The 24,601-nt window shown below is 38.5% G+C and overlaps 1 protein-coding gene and 1 long non-coding RNA gene across 3 annotated transcripts in view; one reads left to right on the plus strand and one right to left on the minus strand.

Annotated features, from left to right (window-relative positions):
- Nucleotides 1-716: 716 nt before the first annotated feature.
- Nucleotides 717-24,112, plus strand: LOC138760491 (uncharacterized). Its single transcript, XR_011355651.1, has 5 exons — nucleotides 717-1,523; nucleotides 1,917-2,324; nucleotides 4,622-4,710; nucleotides 7,403-7,464; nucleotides 24,050-24,112. It is a non-coding gene; the product is annotated as an uncharacterized lncRNA (long non-coding RNA).
- plekhh2 (pleckstrin homology domain containing, family H (with MyTH4 domain) member 2) overlaps nucleotides 3,109-24,601 on the minus strand; it is a 130,955-nt gene continuing 109,462 nt past the window's right edge. For both annotated transcript variants that reach the window (XM_069931117.1, XM_069931118.1), the window contains 7 exons: nucleotides 24,038-24,135; nucleotides 19,119-19,260; nucleotides 16,910-17,055; nucleotides 16,527-16,656; nucleotides 14,947-15,033; nucleotides 7,353-7,502; nucleotides 3,109-4,724 (listed from right to left, as the gene is read on the minus strand). In XM_069931117.1, the coding sequence (XP_069787218.1) occupies nucleotides 4,539-4,724; nucleotides 7,353-7,502; nucleotides 14,947-15,033; nucleotides 16,527-16,656; nucleotides 16,910-17,055; nucleotides 19,119-19,260; nucleotides 24,038-24,135 (939 nt within the window). In that variant the 3' untranslated portion in view covers nucleotides 3,109-4,538. The remainder of the gene's footprint in view (nucleotides 4,725-7,352; nucleotides 7,503-14,946; nucleotides 15,034-16,526; nucleotides 16,657-16,909; nucleotides 17,056-19,118; nucleotides 19,261-24,037; nucleotides 24,136-24,601) is intronic.

Below are 24,601 nucleotides of genomic sequence, written 5' to 3' on the forward strand. Positions count from 1 at the left end.
GATGTGCGCCGCCACATAATATTTATTGTGATATTAATAAATGTGTAATAAAATATTTAATTGTTTATTCATATTTAGTGCATTCACGTAGTAAAACAGTTATTAATGGAATGGTTAAGTTTCAGGAATCACCTCAAAAGCATGATCAAATATAAAGAATTGGTAAAACACTGTAATTTCAAATCCCTGCAGCAAGTAGGATTTTGGAACTTAAATGAGACTTCTTAAATAACAGAGACTTTAGGAACTATATCGAAGAAAACAGGGTTGTTGAAATTTCTAAAATTTGAGTTTAATTTATTATGTATTTACAAAATAATCATATGCATTATTGCTAAAGTAGTGCACATTTAGAACTAAAGTCCAGTTATGATTACTGAAAGAATGAATTTCACATTAGGCCTGTTTGACTTTAAATAAATGTTATATCTGATGAATTGTTAAAGCAGATTTGTTTAAAAGTATTCTTATCTTTGAATTTGATAATACTATTAGCAAGTGTTTTTGTAACAAATATTGATCTTGGCATATTCAGATTTAAATGCCAGACAAGTAATTCAATGCACGCACTCAAGTCTAACTACTCTTTCAGGTAACAACATCCAAGTTTCATCTATGCAGTGCCAACAAGATAATCTGTAGCTATTAATGGAATGACAGTGAACCTAATCTGAGAATGCAATAATAAAGAAACATCAATTACATCTTCAGAGAGATTGTCAGCAGGTCAATTTTAATTTGGTTTCTCTCACTGGTGACGCTGGGTAACCTCAGAGTAGCACAACATTTTCTAATTTTCAGATTCCAAAAGAATTTATTTGTTTAGTAAGAAAACTCAAGAACACTGAGAATGTTGATAATATAGAGGTTATGATTATATGAGGGGAATGACATTATTAAACCAACTAATTGAAATGATTATTCCCATTCCATGTCAGAAACTTCCCAAAAGACGGATAGTTACTTTATTAACCATTAATTAGATATTTGGAATTTAAAGTTGGTTCAATGTAAGTGCCAAATCGTATTCAATTGAGCATTTAGTCAGGGATACTAAATGAATTTCTGACTCATGAGTTACAATGTTATGAAATAGCCTATCTGACCTAATTTTTATGCCAGATCTTACATTTCCTCATGCTTTTAAATGTGGGAATGATGGTGAGAACGACTTATGATCTGTCATTGCAGGAATGGAATGTTTCAATTTTTGCATGACGATTTCTTCTTCCTCAGGAGTTCATTGGACAGCTGAACTCATGGGTCCAAAAAAGGAAATTCTATGAGAAATTTTTATCTTAAGGCATGTGTTGGAAACTTTCTTGGAATGCACTGCATGAAAGTGTGATACAATTGGCAGGGTGCCTCAAGTAACGAGTTCTACAATACAGGCTTAAGATTCTGAGCTTTGTTTCATTAATTCAAAAAGATTCTGTTTCATTTCCACCAATGTTTTCAATTTGGCTTCGACAGTATATTGTAACTTGAATTTCTTCTGTGAACTGATGTGGAAGAAATGGGAGGTAAAAATAATTTTCTACAATGGAAAATATATTTTAGCATCATTATGTACAGGAGTTTTAAAGCTGTTTAGGCATATCTATAATTATACCATAATACAGTGCAATATGATTGTAATTTATAGCACATCCCTTGATATGCTTCCTTGATATTTCTGGTCAGTACTTCATTTTTTAACTTAAGAGAATGTTGTTGTTTTAAAAAAAGAACAGGCCTTGGACCAATATTTAAAACATCAAGCTGCATTTGATGGAAATCTAAAATACTCTTAGCAGATCAGGCAGTATTGGTGGAAAGAGAAACAGTGATAACATTTCAACTCAGATTACATTCATTATGTGCTGCTTATTTTTCTATTATTATTTCCAGTACTTTGTTGCTCACTTCTTTTTCAGGCCTTCAGAAACAACAACCAAGAGGGTTATTCTGCTCTTCTACCAGAATATGCAAAATTGAAGAATATTTCAATTATCTGAAATGCTTGGGACCAAACCTATTAGCGGTTAAGCAGATTTTTTGGATATTCGGGAATTTTCTCTGAAGCAACCCAGTCGCATCAGAACACTTGTATCAGCTGTCGCCGATCCCTGACATCTCCCCACATAGTCGCCAATCCTGCCCGGGGGTCCGAGGTCTCACCTCACCTGTAAGTAGTAGGAAATTGCACTGGGATTGTCCTCCAGCAGAATTTCAGCGACCCTGAGCAGGGAGAGAGTGGCAGTGCGGCTCGGGCTGGTGGGAAGAGAATGCGGCTCAGGTGGGCCCTTTGTGAACCTGATTCCCTGTTACTGCACTTGAGCACAGTGAGTAAATGTTTTCAGCTTTTTTTTCCAAATGGTGATGTCACGTCTCACCTGAAAAAACTTGGATATTTAGAATTTCGGTTGATTGTTTTTTGGATATTTGGAAACGTATTGTGTTACGTGTGAGACAATGGAACTACTGCAGCAGAGTAGTTTTGATTGCTTTGAAAGAAATCGATAATAGTTTTGAACATTTATTAATAATAATATCCAAGTGTAAGGGTTTTATACATGGAAAGATTATAAAAAAATAAAACTTGTCATGCACTTTAATAGTAAGTCCATGTAAGAAGGGAATCTAAGTGATTGCAAGAACAGAGCTTCAAGGACAAGATGGGGAAGGTGATTTAACAAGAAAGTATGCAGGTGAAGGTGTTGGGGGAGCCTTTCTTCAATGCAGTGTGTTCCAAGAAAGGTTAAGACATGCATTTCATAACATTTCTCATAGAACTTCCTCTTTTGGACCAAACAGTGCAGTGGTTCAATTAAGTAAAGAGGAAGAAAAAAACAATTCATGCAATAGAGACATTCTGTTAAAATAACAGACATGAAGTTGATCAAAGGGTGTGAAAAGAAAGAAAAGAATCACAATGTTTAATCATTGCAGTGCAATAATCAACAAATCAAACAGAACATTAAAAAAGGTGGGAGGATAAAAGGATGCAAATGATAAAAACCATACTCAAAATTCATTCCTTAGGCCACATCCCATGTAAATACTGGCTGACAAGAGAATTGAGTCTCAGATATAGGGGCCTCAGAGAATCGAGCTGCAAGGAAGGACTGGAGAAACTTAAAGTTTATTTATAGGAATGTGTCAATCAACCTACAGCCCTGCTCTGATATCAAACTAAAAATAGGAAGATTTTCTTCATGCAGGATGAACAACATGGAAAATAAAACTTTTAGCTAGTGCAACAGTGGAAATACATTCTGGAAGCATTTAAGAATAGAATGGGTGCCATGTTGAGGAAACTGGAGTACCTTCTTGAAGGATATACGCATCTAGTCCATAATTTGCCACACTTACTGCAACTGAGATTTAGACTGCTTTATCGATTCACATTTTCCTTAGTGCTGAAGCTTGAGATAATAATTATAGAGCCATACAGCATGGAAATGGGATTTTTGGCCCATCCACTCCATACGAATCATCAAGCCACCTGTTTACACAAACGCCATTTTGTTATTCCCCACATGTCCATCAACCCCCTGCAGATTCCACTACTCATCTCTCCACTAGGAACAATTTAGAGTGCCCAATTAACTCACCCACCCATTTCTGGAATGTGGAAAGAAACCCAGAACATGGGAGATTGTGATCAAACTTGAGTCACTGGGTTGTCAGGTAGCAGCTCTATTTGCTGCACCACTGCCACCCCAAGTTAGTAATGCCTTCTATATTTTCTGTTAAGTTTCTCAAGGCAAGAGTGGAGCAATGTTACACGACTTCTACTTTTTGTTGCTTTGTAAAACCAAGATATATTTTATGGCTAGAGTTATAAATGTAAACATTTTACAGGTCCTTTGTGGATTATGAATGCCCTATTTATGGGGATCCTATTCAGATGAGTGAGCGAATGGGGAGTGGGTCGAGGGAAGCAGAGCTGGGAACACTGAGCAACTCACTCACCGCTCTTCCCGCACCTGCTCACCCTCCCATCCTAGCTGTTTCTCATATCCTTACCCCACACACTGCTTTTGTTCGTTTCTGGGTTACAATCAGCTCTTAGGAATGGAACCCTGTTGTCACCTAGAGACTTCCTGTAAAATATTACTTGACAGATCATAAGATAAAAAATAAATCTGCAATAAGGTACACAGTGGTTAATTTGTCAACACAAAAACTATCACTTTTGAATTAAATAACATGACCATCAAAGAAATTTGATATTTCTATATAAACTATAATAAATAATGGCCTTAATTTTCAAAACATATAAATGTTGAAGTAGAGGAAGTCCCTTAACATAACTGTTCCTCAGTGGTTTTCTGTCCAGCATGACACTTGGTTAGGTAAGGAGGGCAAGAGGTTTATAGAACAGAAAAAAGACATAACTGCTTGAATACTGCATTTACCCTAAAGGAAATCAAAGGACTTACCAATATTAATTAAAGTTGCATCTACATTTTTTGGGCAAGAAATTTAAAAACATTCCCAGATCCCTAAAGGTGCATTTCAACAGAACAAAGTACAGATAGTTCCAATCATCGTTATAACAAAGTTGGTCCTTTGTATGGTCTGGTGTGTGAAAGGAATGGTTGACTTCCCATGTCCTTTAATTTATGCCCTGCAGCCTGGACAGAAAGTGAAGATGGAATCAACATGTGGTGGATAACCCCTTTCGGAGATTGGAAACTGTTGATGTAACTGGCCATGAGCAAAGTAATTTCTAGGATCTGGAAAAATAAGAATAAGTTGATGAGTCAAAGTTGGTGACAAATTTATTTTCAATACAAATAAGATTGTTGATATAAACTTCACATGTTATTGTCCAAGCAATGTTTTTAATTCTAATATGGCTTTAACTGTTGTGATGAATAAGTGGCATATGTATGGCTTTTTATTTTGTGGTGGTCTTATTAAAGATAATTAACATCCTAACCAATCTGTGCAACAAGTCCTTGTGCATAGAAGCATCCATTTTGACTTACCTGTTGCAAATAAAAGAAACATATTTGACTTGGTAACAGTTAGTGATATAACGTGGGGAAGAAGGATGTCCACAATTTATAAATACTGGAGACCCCAGTAGAGGAATCTAAACCAGCACTATTCTATCCATCAGTCTGTTTTCATCATCAAAGTGACTGCATGCTGACATGGCTATCAAGCAGCACCTATTCCCCGATAATTTGCTTGCTAATCTAGCTTGGGTTTTGCTGGCCCTGTTTGCCTCTCGACCTCATTAAAACGGTAATCCAAACATTAACTAATGATCTAATTTTTAGAGAGGAGGTGAGAGTGATTGGCTTAATATGAAGGGGTCTTGGTCAACCGAAGTTAAGTGGGCATGAAAAGGAAAACACTCTTATGACTGGAGCCACACAAAAGGAAGATGGTTGAGGTAGTTAGAAGTCACTTATCCCAATTCATTGTTACTTTCATCTAATCACAGTTCACTTCTGAGAAACAGAAGGTCCTAAAAATAATATCTAAGGCCTAACCATCATAACTACTTTATTAGTTTCCTTCCATCACAGGGTAAAAAGGTGGGGACATTCTCATTCCCTGATAATTCCCCATTGCTCAACTCTACTTCCAACTACAGTAAAACCCCTGGTATCCGGCACCTATTGGGATTGGTAGATGCCAGAAAGTGAATTTTCTAGTTTCTTGAGATTGCGTTTTGGTGAACTAATGGCGAGGCATGCCAATTTTAAACCTACAATTTCTGCCTATTTATTTTCTGTGATTTTTTTTTGCCGATGCTTACAGCTGCCAGTTGCTTGAATTCCAGATAACAGGGGTTTTACTGTACTTCTAAAATGAGGCAGGTGATGCCTGCATGCAATTAGTTTCTTCATTGTTGATGGTTCTCAACCCTGAAACTCCCTACACTCCAACACAGTGAGAGCACCTACACCTGCAGAGCTGTAATAGTCCATCACCACAATCGACAGGGCGGAATAAATGCTTCTAGTTGGCAAAGTGCACACGTAAGGAAAAAAATAGTCCTGTGTCCATTGAGGACAGAAGAGCCCACTGACATGTTTAAGAAACATTAGTGCAGGAGGTCAATCCCAGACATCAAACTCAGTGTCTGGGAGAAGTTAAGTGATTGTAGTTAAGTGATTGTACATGATTGGTCAGAAATGCATCCTGAAATATCCTGTCCTAATAACAGCTCCTCCAGCCACAGGATCACTCAGGACCTGTATTACTAATTGGAATCCCATCACCTCATCCTCACACAATTAGCACAACAATGACTCTCCATAACACTTAATGATGCACTCAGGAGCTCGATTTGAACTACCTGTAGTGGTGTCAAGGGAATACCCACAGTGGGGCCTTTCAAATTACAGCAGCCAGGTATCCCTCCTGGGGCCCAGGTGTGATTACTGGGTCTAGGGTGTAGGATGCACCTTTCAAATTGAAGATGAACCTACCTGTTAAATTTTCAACCCAGCAATTTAAAGGGGATCTCGCCCCCACGAAGACGCAGTGAGTGACACATCACGGACTCATGGGAACTATCGACCGTCGGTCGCCAACCTCCCTCTCCGCCCAATCAGTTGCCGCCGCCACCACCCCACCCCCAGCAATATACTGCTGCTGCGAGCTGGGAGGGGTGGTTGCTGCCCCGACGTGCTACTCCGGTTCGTGGCAACAGCTCAATGCAGGAGCAATGGCCATCTTCCTTACCCATAATCCTCCACGGCACTGGAATTATGGATAATGGGTAAAGAAGATAGCCTTTGCTCTAACATTGAGCCGTCGGTGCAAACTAGAGCAGCGTTCGCAGCAGCGGCACATCATGGACCCCCACTCTCCTCTTGATCGTGGTGGTGACCTCTCTCCCCCCCCCGAGGCAGCAGCCTCTCTACCCCCCACAGCAGCGACCTCTCTATCCCCGATCGCAGCCCTCCACTCTCCCCTTCCACACCCTGGATCATGGCAGCAGCACTTCAGCCAGCGGGTTCCCAGTGACACAAGCAAACAGGCACTGATTTTTGATTTTTACCACAGTAACTGGGTCAGCCATTTCCCTTTTCAAACCGCCAGTCCAGGACGTCCAGGTAAGTTTTACTGGGTTCCCTAACCACCTCTGAGGTAGGTCAGGGACTTGGTTAGACCCTTTTAAATTGACATGTAACTAGGTCACTAACCATGCAAATTGCCATTTTACACGGCAGTTTGAAAGGGCCTAGTAACACATTTTGGGTTTTAGTTAATGGTGCTGAATAAATTGGAATTGCTTCAATAGATTCAATTATTTTTCACCTTAATAAAAACAGAACATTAGACATGGACAAACAATAGTGATTTTCTCGACAGTGGGCTTGAAAATCTAAGATACAAACCTTCGGTTTTGACAAAGCAAATAAAAGCTTTTGTGTTGTTTTGTCTTTAGTACATACACCTTCTGCTGACTTTCCAACCTCAAGCATAAAGTCATCACTGCAGCCACCAAAGGTGATAATATTCTTGTATATATATGTTGTTATCAAGCGCTGTGAAATTCAGGAAAAGAAAAAAAAATGAAATGAATACAAGTATTTGCTCATTTTTAAAATATATTTAATGTTGTATTGGTCTTAAAAATAAACGTCAGTCACCATTTCTCATACAAGTGCATATTTAAGGGTCCATCCAAACAATTGACAGGGAGTGGGTTGCAGTGCCTGGCAGCTTTAATCTCTCTGATCTGATCTGTTGCTTTGTAGATTCCTGCAGAAAGCTGGTTGGCAGAGGGATGTTTCTGAGAGAGATTTGAGGGATAGGAATTTTGAAGATGGGAACTCTCCCACCAGAAGAAGGCTGTCGGCAGCAAGGAAAATGGTGGAGAGGGATGCTCTAGTGTGCTTGAGGTTGAGGGGTTAAATGGAATGCTGTGTGCATCAGTGGTTTTAATTTCCTTTTGAATTAAATTAATATGAAATAATTAATTCAGATTTCATCATTATAAAATGGTACCATTTCAAACTGTGAATATAGTTAATGACAAAAATTTCAGTGAGGGGAAATTGAATTTGCAGCAAATCAGATCAATGTTCAAATGAAATATATTTTACTTCTCTCTCTAAAATATGGTTCAGCCTAGTTACAGAAGCAGAGAACAGTAACACTTTCATCTATGTGGCTGCAATAAATTTTCAAGGTTCCTTCAATGTCATGTATGCAGGAAAACAATATGTGTTCACTACTGTTTGGCCGTAAAAGCACACAAAGAGGTCCCATGACCGGTGCCCATACCACAAAAACCAGAAGAGATTCCCTCCAGACATTGAATGTCCCCCACCATAGCCACATGGCGTCCTGTTTTTTCCAGCAGTGAACTTGAGCTCCCTCATCGGTTTCTGAAACCCCAATATGATTAGGAAGCTGTTAGCACTCAAGGCCATTTGGGAACTCTGCTTTCTGTTGGCATCCTCACAAATCCAGATGCCAATACCTGGTTCCCAGGAGCCAGTTTCCAGCAGGCAGCTTGCACCTTGGTATGGCTACTGAACACCTTTATGGTCTGCTGCTGTGATTTTACCCTATAGGGTCCTCTCCCAGCCTTCTCCTCGAACATGTAGGGAGGTTGAGGCGGGGGGGGGGGGGGGGTGGGGTGGTGTTCTCCCATTTTGGTGCCCTGCATTGAACCACTGCTTCCTAGAGCCACCAACCCTCAAGGTCTGGGCTGCCAAATCTGGACACTGATGGACTCTGTGGGTTGGCTGACATTTAAATACTACAGTTGATTTAAACCTAGTTATTATGGGGCCATTGGCATATCGACTGGCCAGTAGGATGCAATGGAAGAGTGGTGGAAGATGTCTCTTTTTACTCCCTGATTCACACTGGTGTCACACCAGAGGCAGTGCTGCCTTTATTGCAGACGCAGCAGTATAGGGCCTCATAGAGGTACTCCCCTACTTACGATCTATGCGACTTGTGTCCATCAGCACATACGACCAAAATTTATAAAAAGTACTGTATAGGTAGTATTCTCCCTTGTCCGTTCTGCTCCTGCCAGGAGCCTGAGGTGGCGCCGGGTAACTAGGGGCAGCAGCATCACCTCACAACCTACATTGTGATTTGGAACGCATGCACAGAATGTCATCGCTCTCTCTCCCTCTTCAATTTTCCCCTCCCTTCCCAGCAACATTCCAAATCACTTTAAAAAAAAAACGGCGCTGGGTCCATCAAAGCATGTTTCCTTGAAGGAAAATTTATAAAATGTATGTGATTACGGTGAAAATTGGGCCTATCTGTGGAAAATAGTGCCTCTTGCGAGAGCTGGTCTTGGTGGCTGCCATGTTGTATTTGATAACGTAACAGGAATACAGGGCAATTCCAACATGCGTCCATTCCGAGATACGACTGGTACGGAACACGGACGTACGTCAGGGAGAACCTGTACTCTGAGTGGAGGTGTGGCTCAATGTAAGGAATCCATTCACACTTGCTGGCCTTTGCCTTCATCCATCATGACCTTATTATGGCACTGGATTTTTCCATCTTTAACCCTGGGGCACCTTCTGGAGCTGTGTGTTAGCACTTCATTAGTGGTGTTGCATCGTCTACAAGATTTAATTTGGTTTGTCCTGATGCACCTTCCTAGAAGCCCCTTTAATGATCTGGTGCACCTTCCATTGTTTGTTGCATCTGAGCCAAAAGTTTGAAAGTTAGTTTTCACCAAACTCCTTTGTGCCTGATGCTTGTCAGAAGATGTCCACCTATTTTTGAAACTCATGATCACTGCCCTGGAGAAAGGTTCAGAGATTTTGGTCATTTATTATGCTCTGACCTGAATCCCAGATCTGTAATTTCGAACTCATCCATCCTTGTCCTGGCCATTACTCCGAACCCCCTTTGTCACATTTAGACCTTTCTCTAAAAGCCTTCCAGAGATAATGGGTGACACACATCACTCATTGTTCCAGATTTTAAACAGTTAATGCTCAGGTGTGTAGGTGATAACTTATTTTAGATTGTGTAGTATTTTTATGCGTGTTAATTGTATTAATTTTATCTAAGATCTGATTGCAATTCACACATTTCGGTACTTGAGATCTGAGTTGGCTGTATGCAAGATATCCATTTACGTAGAACCTATTGGATGTGCAGTGATACAAATTTCTTTTGTACAATTTAGACCTTTAAATGGAGTGAGCCACATGTGTTCCAAAACTAGAGAGTGAGGCCTGCTTTGGCAATACATTAAGGACCTCCATGCACTACATGCCAGGATTTCCCTTCTCTTTTTTTTAAATTTTTTTATTTTTCACACCATAAACCACATTAACCATGATACATACTTTTTCCTTTTCAAATATATACAGTGCCATTTTCTCCCCCCCCTCCCTCCTCCCATCCCACCCTCCCTACCTCCCCCCTCCTGTCCATTTAAAGTACAAAATCTAGGATACATTAAACCAGTCAAACAATGTTGTCATTCAATAAAAATAAACAAGAAATTCCACTGAGTCAATTCTTTTCATTTCCTTCTCCTTTTGTTAATTTAGGTAGTGAATGTCCCCGGTAGGTTTTCGCTATTGTGTTTCATGTAAGGCTCCCATATTTGTTCAAATATTTCAATATTATTTCTTAAACTATATGTTATTTTTTCTAATGGAATATATTTATTCATTTCTATATACCATTGTTGTATTTTCAAATTATCTTCCGATTTCCAGGTTGACATAATACATTTTTTTGCTACGGCTAGAGCTATCTTAACAAATCTTTTTTGTGCATCCTCCAAATCAATTCCAAATTCTTTGTTTTTTATGTTACTTAGGAGGAAGATCTCTGGATTCTTTGGTATATTGTTTTCTGTTATTTTATTTAATATCTGATTTAATATCTTCCCAAAATGTTTCTACTTTCTCACATGTCCAGATTGCATGAATTGTTGTTCCCATTTCTTTTTTACATCGAAAACATCTATCAGATACTGTTGGGTCCCATTTATTTAACTTTTGAGGTGTAATGTATAGCCTGTGTATCCAGTTATATTGTATCATACGTAACCTCGTATTTATTGTATTTCTCATCGTTCCAGAACATAACTTCTCCCATGTTTCCTTTTTTATCTTTATATTTAAATCTTGTTCCCATTTTTGTTTAGTTTTACCATTTGTTTCCTCATTCTCCTTTTCTTGCAGTTTAATATACATATTTGTTATAAATCTTTTGATTATCATTGTATCTGTAATCACATATTCAAAGTTACTTCCCTCTGGTAACCTCAGACTGCTTCCTAATTTGTCCTTCAAGTAGGATCTCAATTGGTAATATGCCAGCACTGTATCTTGAGTTATATTGTATTTATCTTTCATTTGTTCAAAGGATAATAATCTATTTCCTGAAAAACAATTTTCTATTCTTTTGATCCCTTTTTTCTCCCATTCTCTAAAGGAAAGGTTATCTATTGTAAAAGGGAGTAACTTATTTTGCGTCAATATTAGTTTTGGTAATTGATAATTTGTTTTATTTCTTTCTACATGAATCTTCTTCCAAATATTGAGTAGATGATGTAATACTGGAGAACTTCTATGTTGTACCAATTTTTCATCCCATTTATATAATATGTGTTCAGGTATCTTTTCCCCTATTTTATCTAATTCTAATCTAGTCCAATCTGGCTTTTCCCTTGTTTGATAAAAATCTGATAGGTATCTTAATTGTGCGGCTCTATAATAATTTTTAAAGTTTGGCAGTTGTAAGCCTCCTTGTTTATACCATTCTGTTAATTTATCTAGTGCTATCCTCAGTTTCCCCACTTTCCATAAAAATTTCCTTATTATTTTCTTTAACTCCTTGAAGAATTTCTCTGTCAAGTGTATTGGCAATGCCTGAAATAGGTATAATATCCTTGGAAAATTTTTCATTTTAATACAATTTATCCTTCCTATTAGTGTTAGGGGTAAATCTTTCCAATGCTCTAAATCGTCCTGTAATTTTTTCATTAGTGGATAATAATTGAGTTTATATAGTTGGCCGAGATTTTTATTTATTTGTATACCTAGGTATCTTATTGCTTGCATTTGCCATCTGAATGGTGATTCCTTCTTCAATTTTGAGAAATCCGCATTATTCATAGGCATTGCTTCACTTTTATTTACGTTAATCTTGTAACCCGACACTTCTCCATATTCCTTCAATTTCTTATATAATTCTTTTATTGATAGTTCTGGTTCTGTTAAGTATACTATAACATCATCTGCAAATAAACTGATTTTATATTCCTTGTCTTTTATTTTTATCCCTTTTATATTATTTTTTGTTCTTATCAATTCTGCTAGTGGTTCTATAGCTAACGTGAACAATAAAGGTGATAGTGGGCATCCCTGCCATGTTGACCTGCTTAAGTTAAATTGCTTTGATATATATCCATTTACTGTCACTTTCGCCAATGGTCCCTTATAATATGCTTTAATCCAATTAATATACTTCTCTGGTAAACTGAATTTTTGCAATACTTTGAATAAATAATTCCATTCTACTCTGTCAAAGGCCTTCTCTGCGTCTAAAGCAACTGCTACTGTTGGCGCTTTACTCCCTTCTACTGCATGAATTAAGTTAATAAATTTACAAATATTGTCTGTTGTGCGTCTTTTTTTAATAAATCCAGTTTGGTCTAGATTTACCATTTTCGGTACATACTCTGCTAATCTGTTTGCTAATAGTTTAGCTATTATCTTATAATCTGTGTTAAGTAAAGATATTGGTCTATATGACGCTGGTGCGAGTGGATCTTTCCCTTGCTTTAGTATTACTGTAATTATTGCTGTTTTACATGAATCTGGTAAGCTTTGTGTTTTATCAATCTGGTTGATTACTTCCAGGAGGGGAGGAATTAATAAATCTTTAAATGTTTTATAGAATTCTATTGGGAATCCATCCTCTCCTGGTGTTTTATTATTTGGTAATTTTTTTATTATCTCTTGTATTTCTACTATTCCAAATGGTTCTGTTAATTTATTTTGTTCCTCTATTTGTAGTTTTGGTAGTTCAATTTTAGTTAGAAATTCATCTATTTTCCCTTCTTTCCCTTTGTTTTCAGTTTGGTATAATTGTTCATAGAATTCTCTAAAGTTTTCCTTGATCTCCTTTGGATTATATGTGATTTGTTTGTCTTTTTTCCTTGATGCCAATACCATTTTCTTAGCTTGTTCTGTCTTAAGCTGCCATGCTAGAATTTTGTGCGTTTTTTCCCCTAGTTCATAATATTTCTGTTTTGTCTTCATTATATTCTTCTCCACCTTATATGTTTGTAGTGTTTCATATTTTATTTTTTTATCTGCCAATTCTCTTCTTTTAGTTGTATCTTCCTTCATTGCTAATTCTTTTTCTATATTTACTATTTCCCTTTCCAACTGCTCTGTTTCCTGATTATAGTCCTTCTTCATCTTGGTTACATAACTTATTATTTGCCCTCTAATGAATGCTTTCATTGCATCCCATAGTATAAACTTATCTTTCACTGATTCCGTGTTTATTTCAAAATACATTTTAATTTGTCTTTCAATGAATTCTCTAAAATCCTGCCTTTTGAGTAACATGGAGTTTAATCTCCATCTATACATTCTTGGAGGGATGTCCTCTAACTTTATTGTCAATATTAAGGGTGAATGGTCCGATAATAATCTAGCTTTATATTCTGTTTTTCTTACTCTATCTTGCATACGAGCTGATAACAAAAATAGGTCTATTCTTGAGTATGTTTTATGTCTAGCCGAGTAATATGAATATTCCTTTTCCTTTGGGTGTTGTTTCCTCCATATATCCAAAAGTTGCATTTCTTCCATCGATTTAATTATAAATTTGGTTACTTTGTTCTTTCTGTTAATTTTTTTCCCAGTTTTGTCCATATTTGAATCCAAATTCAGGTTGAAACCTATTAATATGTTCCCTTGCGTATCTGCTATCTTCAAAAAAATATCTTGAATAAACTTTTGATCTTCTTCGTTAGGTGACTATACATTGAGTAGATTCCAAAACTCCAAATATATCTGACATTTTATCATTACATATCTCCCTGCTGGATCTATTATTTCCTCTTCTATTTTAATTGGCACATTTTTACTAATTAATATAGCTACTCCTCTTACTTTTGAATTATACGACGCTGCTGTTACGTGTCCTACCCAATCTCTCTTTAATTTCTTGTGCTCCAATTCAGTTAAATGTGTTTCTTGCACAAATGCTATATCAATTTTTTCTTTTTTCAGTAAATTTAGCAGTTTCTTCCTTTTAATTTGGTTATGTATTCCGTTAATATTTAAAGTCATATAGTTCAGCGTAGCCATTTTATACTTTGTTTATCTTCCCTTTCCGTTTCTCCATCATTACCTTTCCTTCTTATCCATTTCTGCTTTCTTGTTTTGAACACTTTATAAGACAACATTTCTAAAACATCAAACATTTTCCCTATTCTCCTATTTAAAACTTCTTTAACCCCATTCTCCCCTCCCCCTCCTGAGTTGTCCTTTATCCCTTGTCGGACAACCACATCTCCCCTCTCCATTTGGATTTGCGAATTCACTCGCAAATGTCATGGATTTCCCTTCTCTACAACTGTCATTCACCTGAACCATTCTAGCTCCCAATAATCTCTGCACTCCCTGGCTCACACCACAGGGTTGCACAACGCTGAAACATGCCTGGGGCATTTCTTGCACTCAACTACCCTAATCCCATTTTCCTCACATTAGCTTCCTAACCTCATGAATCAAGTGCTTGTCCAGGTGCTTCTTAAAGGTGTATCTTATGTGTTCAGAATTCATTGCTAAAATATACTACCTTCATATATGATAAGGCTCTCTTTAATTGAACAGTATGAATCAGTTGCGGACTTGAAAGGCCAACGTGGCCTGTTTCCGCTCCGTAAATGGTTATATGGTTATATTGCATGTTTAGAGCAGCAAAGGAGAAATCATAATATGTAAAGATGATCAACCTTACCATTGAGTTGTATTCCAGTATACTAATCCCATTCTCATTCACAGCCAACCATACTGGTGCAGTATCAGGTTGTGATGCAACAATAGGCTAGAAATTTTAAAAATGATATGCATTTACAGTAACAAAAACATTAAGAAATAAACATACCATCAGTTGATTCTTTAAAATAATATTCAAAGCCTATGCGGGCTAAAGAGAGGGAATTCCCTGTTTCTGATTAAAAATATGTTCTAATATATAGACAATTCAATATTTTAATACAACCCCATTATTGTTTAATGGAAAATTTAGTAATAAAATATTAAGCATGTTTATTAAGAAGTCATTTAATGTGAGGTAAGTTTAGTTCATGGAAATGTACTTGAAATTCCTTCATAGAATTCTTTGAACATAAACAACAGTTTATAATGGCCTTCAACAGCACAAATGTTATACCATTGCACTGTCATCTGAAAGAAGCCAGCTTAACCATCAGCAATGAGACCCTACCTGGCAGTGGCCTGTTCTATCTTGTAAATTTGCTGGTGATACTACGATCGTCAGCTGAATCGCAGACAGCAATGAGGAGGAGTGAGATAGATTAGCGAGTTGAGTGGTGTCACAACAACAACTTTGCACTCAACATTGTCAAAAATAAGGAACAGATTGTGGACTTCAGGAGGGGGATATCAGGAGAACACGAGCCAGTCCTCAAGGAGGGGTCAGTAGTGGAAAGGGTTGAGAACTTCAAATTCCTGGGTGTCAATTCCAAAGATCTAACTAGGGGCCACCAAGTCGATGCAATCACAAAGGCGGCCCACCACCGGTTATTCTTCATGAGGATTTTGAGGAAATTTGGTGTGTCACCAAGGACTCTTGCAAATATTTACAGGTGTACCATGGAGAGCATTCTGACTGATTATATCACTGTCTGGTATAGAGGACAGGACAGGAAGAGGCTTCAGAAAATTGTGAACTTGGCCAGCATCAGACTTCACTCCATCGAGGATATCTACAAGAGGCAGTGACTTAAGAAAGCAGCCTCTATCCTCACCCAGGCCATGCCCTCTTCACACTCCTACCATCAGGAAGGAGATACAGGAGCCTGAAGATGAACACCCAATGGTACAAAAACAGTTTATTCCCCTCAGCTATCACATTTCTGAATGGACAATGACCTACAGTCACTACCTCACTTTCTCTTCTTTGTACTCATTTAGCACATTTGAATAAACTGATAATATGCTAAAACATACCCTTGGTCCATTGTGGCCCTTTTTGTCCATTGCTTATGGAGAAGTCTTTGCATTAGGTTTAATCTGGCACAGGCTGTTTGAGTAGATTCCCTTAAGGTGAGTGATTGGGGTTTCCTCCCCATCCTATCCCACCCAGACCATGAAGAGTTCAGTGCCAAGAGATAACTCTGAACTGAAGATAGAGAGATTGGTATTTTCATTTTCGAGTCCTGACCTTGTACTCAGGGAAATGATAGCTCAAACAAACCTGCAAAATTTGGGCCACAAATATTCTGCTACAATCAAGGTGGTATAAAGAAATTCACAGAAGGAATAAAATCTGTGCACATGCATACAAAATAATACCTTTGTTGCAAACAGCTTTCCTCCAAAGAAAGGCCATCTCTTAGCTACAGCAAAGTAAATGCGTACACAGTCGGCAGCAACACGACCTCGCAGAGCTATCCATTTAGTAGAAAGTCGCTGATGTAATTGTCTGTCATAAAGACATCAGTAATGAGAAATAGGATCTTCTATGGCATGTGTTCACTCAAACTATATATTGTTTTAAAACATTATTTATTTGGAAATGCTAACCATAAAAGTCTCAATTTTAATTAAGCCCTCAAAATAGTAAAATACTATAATCACATCTTTTCAACAATAGGATTGGAACACATCCTGAAGTAAATGGTAAAAATGATAAAACTTGGCAGTCACTATTTTTCCTAAAATTTTAGCACACTCACTTGAGCTGATCATCTGTGCAGCCTTGTTTGTACCTTTTTGGATAAAATTTCTCAATTACTTGCTTCAGAGCTTGGTTTGATTTAGATTGCATTGAGAGCTGACCTGTTGGAGTTGAGAATGGTCGTTTGAAGTCTCCAAACTCCACCTGATTAAAAAAAAACAGGAATAAATAACTTTTGTGCCACTATATGTTTGTTCGGTTTAAAATTTTGTTCATGAGAACAGAAGAAATAGGAGCAGAAGTATGCTACCTGTCGCTTAGAGGATCAAGAAGTAGCAAATTTTTCATTGAAACTACATTCATTTCTTCAATAATCATGCCAGAAAAATTTCAAATGCAAGTAAAATTCACATCTGACAAATTTAATTGATTGGTGGTTTCTCTCCAGTAAGCACAACAGCCAATAACACAATTTTATCACATGACAGCTTAAGGAGTTGCCCAACCAAAAAGATAGACAGTGCAATCCTTCCGCTGAATTCTACTAATCAGTGAGTGTGAAAGAAGCAGCGTTTCCCTTGGGTGTGTTAATAAGAGGTGTGGAGAAAGAGACAAGGGTCCTGGTCACGGTTCATCCTCAGCAGTAGCGTAATAGATGACTTTCTAATCTACAGGCTGTTCTCGGGGTCGCACACCAAGGCTGGCACCAGAATGAGTGTTAGAGGGGCCATTAGGATAACCGGGGGTGGGCACAGTCCGACAGTGGTAAACTTGCTCGGGGCAAGAGGGGTGTGCTGATGGCCTACCTGCCGACGTAAACCTCCTCCGTCCCTCTGACCTAGCAGCCAAATGTGCTGCTTTTATTGTGTGGAGGGTCACTAGTGTGCATCAAACTAGACAAGTGACGCTTTATGCATGCTAGTGACACAGGCGGGTGTAGAGTCACTAGCGTGCGCCAAGCTAGAATCTAGTGACGCTGATGCATGCTAGTGAAGTGGGTGGGGTGGTCTGACAGCAAGCGATGGCCGCAAGCGTATGGTGGGGAACAGCACCTTGCCTGGTGGGCAATGAATGCCCCCCCTGACACACACAGAGTCAGGCATCCAGACTGCATGAAGACCATCAACTCAGTGAAAGATGCACTTTGGTCTGCCCGAAACCTGTTGGTGTTTCAGTACATGGAGTTGCCAGTGAGAAAATGCTGCTGACTGGCACATTCAGGCAGCAGGAGAACATGCTGAGGGATTCACTGAGCCTTGGTGCAGCGAATACAAGAGCATTGTGGGGAAGGACAACAGTCTAGAGTCCGTCAGTGACTGGGCATTGAAAGGCTGAGACGGAGGGGAAGTTACTCAAACAATAGAGGGGGGAGAAGCAACAAGGTGCCATAGAGATGGTAATAGTGTAAATAGAATCAAATGTAACAATCCACAGTTACGGGAATGTATGGATGTGAAAGTAAGGATGGGAACAGATTCTGAATGGTTTTCCTTTTGTAAATAACTTATCATGAATAAAGTCTATATTTGGTTTAAAAAAAAACCCTGGTTTGTTGGGCAAAGTCCATGGTCTCGGACCCTGTCACCAATGGATATTGTTGGGCAAGGCTCTGCATAGCAGTCTACCACGTGCTTCATGGGTGCATCATTTTAAGAGGAATCAGGAGTGCATCTGGCTCATGCATGAGAATGAACGTAGAAGTAGACATACTCCACTTGTAATATATTATAATGTATTTTTAAAATCCCCACTCAAGAAATAAGTGAGGGTGTTTATACCCATTGATGCCACTAAATGTTTGCTAGAAGCATTTTCATGGGTTCATCATGATATCTCTCGAGATCTCGGTACTCATTCTTTAGGATTCCAAAATAAAATGCCTAATCGTGATGCTTTGAAGAGGGCTGGTTCCATAACATCAAGCTTTTTGCAAGCTGTGATGAAACATACTGAGAAATAGTGCCTCGAGCTTTGCTTTGTACTGAGACATGATCTTATTGCCATTTAACAAGGTGAACAATGTTAAGCTTTATACGAGAAAACATTATGATCCATAATCTCCAGAAGCTCTCTGTGATGCCTAGCCTTTATAGATTAATAAATGATACTGTCTGAAGGTTATTCATCAATCATTAGTAGAATAAAATAACACAAGAATATGGAAGGTAGAACAATAGAAAGAAAATTGGTTTAAGAATTTTTTTTGCAACCAAATAGTTTTTCTCCTCCATTTAGCCAAATTAGATGGAAGGTTTTTAGATTTCTACCTGAGCGAGTAATGCTGCCATTTCTAACGCCAGTTCTTTGTTTACTGGAAAATGTCCATTAACAATTGCATCATTGGTTTGGTACATCAGCAAGAGCTTTTCTCTATCTGTCTCTCCACGAACTTGTGTTGAGAAATATAACCTGTGAACGTGAAAATAATGGAATTAAGCAGATAACATTCACATTTTTGATCATTCAGAATCAGTCTCTGCCGATCATGAAAAAAATGCCATGTTTGTTGTCACTTAATGGAAGATTTAGCTCTCAAACCTGGGCAGCCAATTTAATCTTGGCTGTAACTCCTTTTATTTTTGCTTAATATCCCACCAACAGTGCACTTTCCATCATGCAAAAACTTGAATTTATTCAATGACCAAGCCTGTGCAGTGTCTGGCATACAGAATTCCAAAGACTTACACACCTCAAAATACAAGTTGCTCTTTATCACCAACTTGGATGGGCAACCAGTTATTACAACTGTGTCCCCTAGTTCTAGATTCCCCCACAAAGGGAGACATCCTCCCAGCATCTACCTTGCCAAGACCTTCAGAATTGTCTATATTTCAAAAAATCACCTCTCATTCTTCCAAACTTCAAAGAGTAAAGACCAAATCAAATCAGTAAAGTTCTGCAGGGATCTGTTCTGGGACCACTGCTCTTTGTGATTTTTATAAATGACTTGGACAAAGATGTAGAGGGATGGGTCAGTAAATTTGAGAATGATACAAAGGTTGGAGGAGTTGCGAATAGTACTGAAGATTGTCATAGGTTTCAACTGGATACAGACATGATGCCGAATTGGGCAGAAAGTGATAGATGGAGTTTAAGTGAAGGTGATGCATTTTGGAAGGTCAAATTTGAAGACAGAGTACATAGTTAACAGTAGGATTCTTAACAGTGTGGAAGAACAGAGGGACCATATGGTCCAAAATCATACATCCCTCAAGATTGCTGCACAGGTTGATAGGATAGTTTAGAAGGTCTATGGTATGCTGGATTTCATTAGTTGGAGGATTGAGTTCAGGAGTCATGAGGTGTTGTTGTATCTCTATAAATCTTTGATGAAGCCACACTTAGAATACTATGCCCAGTTCTGGTCACCTCATTACAGGAAGGATGTGGAAGCTATGGAGAGGGTGCAAAGGAGGTTTACCAGGATGTTGCCTAGATTGTAAAATATGTCTTATGAGGCAAGGTTAGCAGAGCTGGGATTTATTTTCTTGAGCGAAGGATGAGGGGAGACTTAATAGAAGTCTACAAGATTCAGAGAGACATAGATAAGGTGGACAGCTAGTGTTTTTTTTTTCCCCAGGGTGCGAGTAGCAAATGCTAGAGGACATTTATACAAAGTGAAGGGAGGAAGGTTTAGGAGAGACATCTGGGGTAAAGTTTTTTTTATATATAAACACAGAATTATGCATGCCTGGATTGCATTGCCACGGGTGGTGTTGGAGGCTAGAATAATGGGGGAATTTAAGAGACTCTTTGATAGGCACATGGATGAAAGGGTTATGAGGTAGGGATGTTTTTTTTGGTAGAGATATATATATTGGGACAACATCATGGGTCGAAGAGCCTGTACTGTGCTGGCATGTTCTATGTTCTTTCCATGTTCATCAATTCCACACAAAGCAAGTGAATCATCTCCGGATCTGAACTATACTGAACTGCCTCCTTCCTTAAATGTCTTCATGGGCGCAACTCCAGTTATGGTCTTACCAATGCTTTGTATAGCAAAACTTCTCCACTCCTATAGATTCCTGTTATCAGACTCTTAATTGGGCCTCCCTTTAGCATAGCATTAAAGTTACTTTTCTCTTGAACACTACATCCTGCACCATACCTTGACCTTTTGCTTTATTGTCCCACTGTTTTATACTTGCACTCCCTGCTGTACCACACAAAACAACCATTTTCTCTGAATCTCAGTACTCCAATATTTTGTTTGTGTTCCTGGCTACTTGCTTACTTGTTTTATACAAGACCACCGCAGATTCCCCCGAGCAGCAGCGTTCTGCAATCTCTCTCCTTTCAAACAATATTCTGCTTTATTGATCTTCCTACCAAAGTAGATGAACTCAATCTGCATGATTTTCCCCAACTCCCTTATCGTTCTTGACTGTTTTTAATCCTCCTCGCAAACGTGCTTTCATCCTTACACTTGCAAGTTTGTAGAAGGCATTTGTATAGATTGTGACTAGGTGATATCCCAGCACTGATCCCTGTGTCACTTAATTAGTTACAGGTGGGTAATCATCAGATTTATGCAAAAGATCTAATGAACAGTGAACTGATGTGACGAGGTGAAGGATAACTGATTCTTCTGGGGCACTTAGCCGAATGGGCTTCTTAATTAAAAACACATTCTTAAGCCTTAAACTGGAGCATAGATGGAACGAGAAGTTCAGTTTCAACAACACCCCCCCAACTCTGGTAATGTAGAAAATGAGGCAGCCAATTCACATTACATGGCACATGTAAATGATGATGATCTGTGCAAAGGGCTAATGTTTCAGGCAAAAAAACTGGAAATGGGAGAGTGAGAAAATAAGTCAGAAAGGGTAAGGGAGGGATGATGAGGAAAAAATAAATTACTTTCATATTGTAGCAAAATAGTTGCTGAAGGGACTCTGTTTCTTGAAAAAAAAGGTCTGGTTGACAGATTAAAGAGTAAAGTTTGAGTGAAAGAAAAGAAACAAAGAGAGACATAAAAGCTGAAAAAGGCAGGTTGAAACTTGACCAAGAAGAATGCTCAAATTGCCTAGCAGATCTGACAATGACTGTGAAGAAAGTAGAAATTGACTACCATTACAGAAAGATAACTTTACAATTAAATTATTTCTTTTACTACAGCTGATCTATGACCTTCTAGCTATGTTCTGTTTTTGTTGTTTAGTAACATTAGTTGAGGGGTAAATATTGGTAAGAACAAATTGGTCCTATGGCCTGTCCTTGTGTGAAATAGATCCACGAGACTTTGATGTTCACTTCAGTGAGAGTCTCGTCTGAAATAGGTCATCTGGCGACTTCTGAAGGGGTGAAAACTGCTGTAGCTTTTTTAAAACTAGAGATTACTGTAACTCCCACACAACAGTAGATAAAAGAAAGTACTGCTGTGGGTTACCCAAAGTCAAAGTTCAGATTTATTGTCAGAGAACATACATGACATCACATACAACTACGAGCTTCTTTTTCTAGCAGGTCAAGCAGAATTTCTACTTGGTAGTGCAAAAAACTATATTCGAGATATGTATACAAAAGAGAGAAGTGTAAACAAAGAAAAATGTAAATAAACTGACTGTGCAATTCAGAAAAAAAATATATATTCAGTAAAAAAATGTGCAAAGTCCTTAAATAAATGTCCGATTGAGTCTGTTTGAGTCTGGTGGTGGAGGGGTAGCAACTATTCCTGAACCTGGTGGTGTGAGTCTTGTGGCACTTGTACCTCTTTCCTGATGGCAGCAGTGAGAACATGATTGCTGCTGCTCTCCAATGGCATTGTTCCATGTAGATGTTCTCAATAGTGGGAAGAGTTTTGCCTGTGATGTCATTGGCTGTGTTCACTACCTTTTGCATGGCTTTCCATTCAGAGATACAGGTGCCCTTTTTGGGTGTGTAGTCAGGATTGTAGAAGGTCATGTGGCCTCTCCGTCTCGAACCCTGGTGGGAGTGTGGATTGTGGAGGGTAATGTGGCCCCTCTATCCAGAATCTGGTGGGAATGTGGATCGCGGAGCATCGTGTGACAGCTCCGGCTGGAACCAAGTCGGAAGTCACATCACCTGCCAATCTAGGGTTAGATCTGCCCACCTATGAGGTGGATGCACGATTGGCCCTCACAAGTCACATGGATGGATCCTGCATTGAAAAAGCTGAATTCCATGCTGCAGGCAGGTCTGGAGGGTCAACTGCAATGGGTCCCGTCTCAGATACTGAGCAGTAGTTGTTGCAGGAAATCAGAAGTGTGTGTGTGTGTGTGTGTGTGTGTGCTATGTCTGCTAGAAATAGAGAGAGTGGTGGGTACTGTGTTTATAACCCTCGCCTTCCCAATCAGGGGTTGAGAACGTTTACCAGTGATTTATTCACAATAGATGTGTAATTATTTGTGTATTATTGCTATGTCTGTGTTGATTAGTTGTGACCATTGCTGAACATGAGGCTGTGAGCCACAATCAGTTCTGTAGGGCTGACTGCAATGGGCCCATTCCAGATCGTGAGCAGTGGCGATCACTGGAGTGTGTGTACTCATTTAGTGGTTGCTGAAGAAGTTAAACCTTGTTTCTAAGTGTAAAGTGCCTGTGGGTGGTGGGTGCTGAACAAGTTAAACCCTATTTTCTCACTATACCGTGTCTGTATGCTGCGTACATTATAATGTCTGTCAGTGTGTGTTCTTTTTTGTGAATTCCTCTGTGTGCCAATAAAGACCACTATTTGTTCATAACATGTGTCTAGCCTTGATTCTTTTTGAACCCTTCAAACCACGGTGTGCAGGGGTTCTTCCTTGTTCTGGCAGTCAAAATGAGCGTAGAAGGTATTGTGTTCATTCTGTAATACTAACAGCTTTTCCTTTCTAAATACAAAACCAGACATCCGATCTATGGGCAACTTCCTTTAGAGTTGACCGTATTTCATATCTTTTAATATTTTTAATGTTTTGGCTCTCTCCCTCTCTAGTTCAGAAAATAGAGTTGACAATTTTTTTTCCCCCCAATCAATTCAGCCACTGAAGTTAGTTGGAAATTTTGATCTTTAACTTTAAGTTTTGAAAAAAAAACCTGTTTAAGCCAATTACTACAAGTTTCCTAATTTGATGCCTGGATACAATTCACTGAGGAATAATGAACAGCATATTACTGATTAACAGTAGAAAAGATGGTGAAGACGAACAACAGTATTAGGTCTGCCTGCTTGCTTTGTTACCTTTTCTTATAGGTGAGCCGCACAGTCCTTGTACTCTCAAATTTCCCAGGATGCTGTTCCTTAGAAGCTTGCTCCCATTTGCAAATTATGTCACATATCTGGCACAAGGTAAAATGGATTCCTGAAATTATTGTTTTACTTAATTGCTACATTTATATAATGTCATAAAATCAAGTAACATTAAAGTAATACTGTAAAACACCAACCAACGAATGTTTATTCCAGATTTCCAGCATGTGTAGATTTTTATTGAAACATTTCTTTACCTGGGATTTGTTCTCATGTTAATAATTTACCTCAACAACCTCATAAAATAATTAGCAGATTTTAAAATTTGCTTTTAATTTTCCACTTGCCTTCCTTTTTCCTAATACATTGACTAACCTTCCAAGGAGTTGTTTCAAATGGGCATTCTTCATTCGGACCCTACCAGTTATGATACAAAGCTGAGGGAATATATAAGGTGCTGATCAATTTGCTCAGCCTGCAGGCTTGGTTTATATTTACAAAGCTATGCACAAAATTTTGTATACATTTGTGACTTCCCAGGAGGCTAAACGATTA

This window comes from Narcine bancroftii, chromosome 4 (assembly GCF_036971445.1).
Source record: "Narcine bancroftii isolate sNarBan1 chromosome 4, sNarBan1.hap1, whole genome shotgun sequence".
Classification (NCBI taxonomy): Eukaryota; Metazoa; Chordata; class Chondrichthyes; order Torpediniformes; family Narcinidae; genus Narcine; species Narcine bancroftii.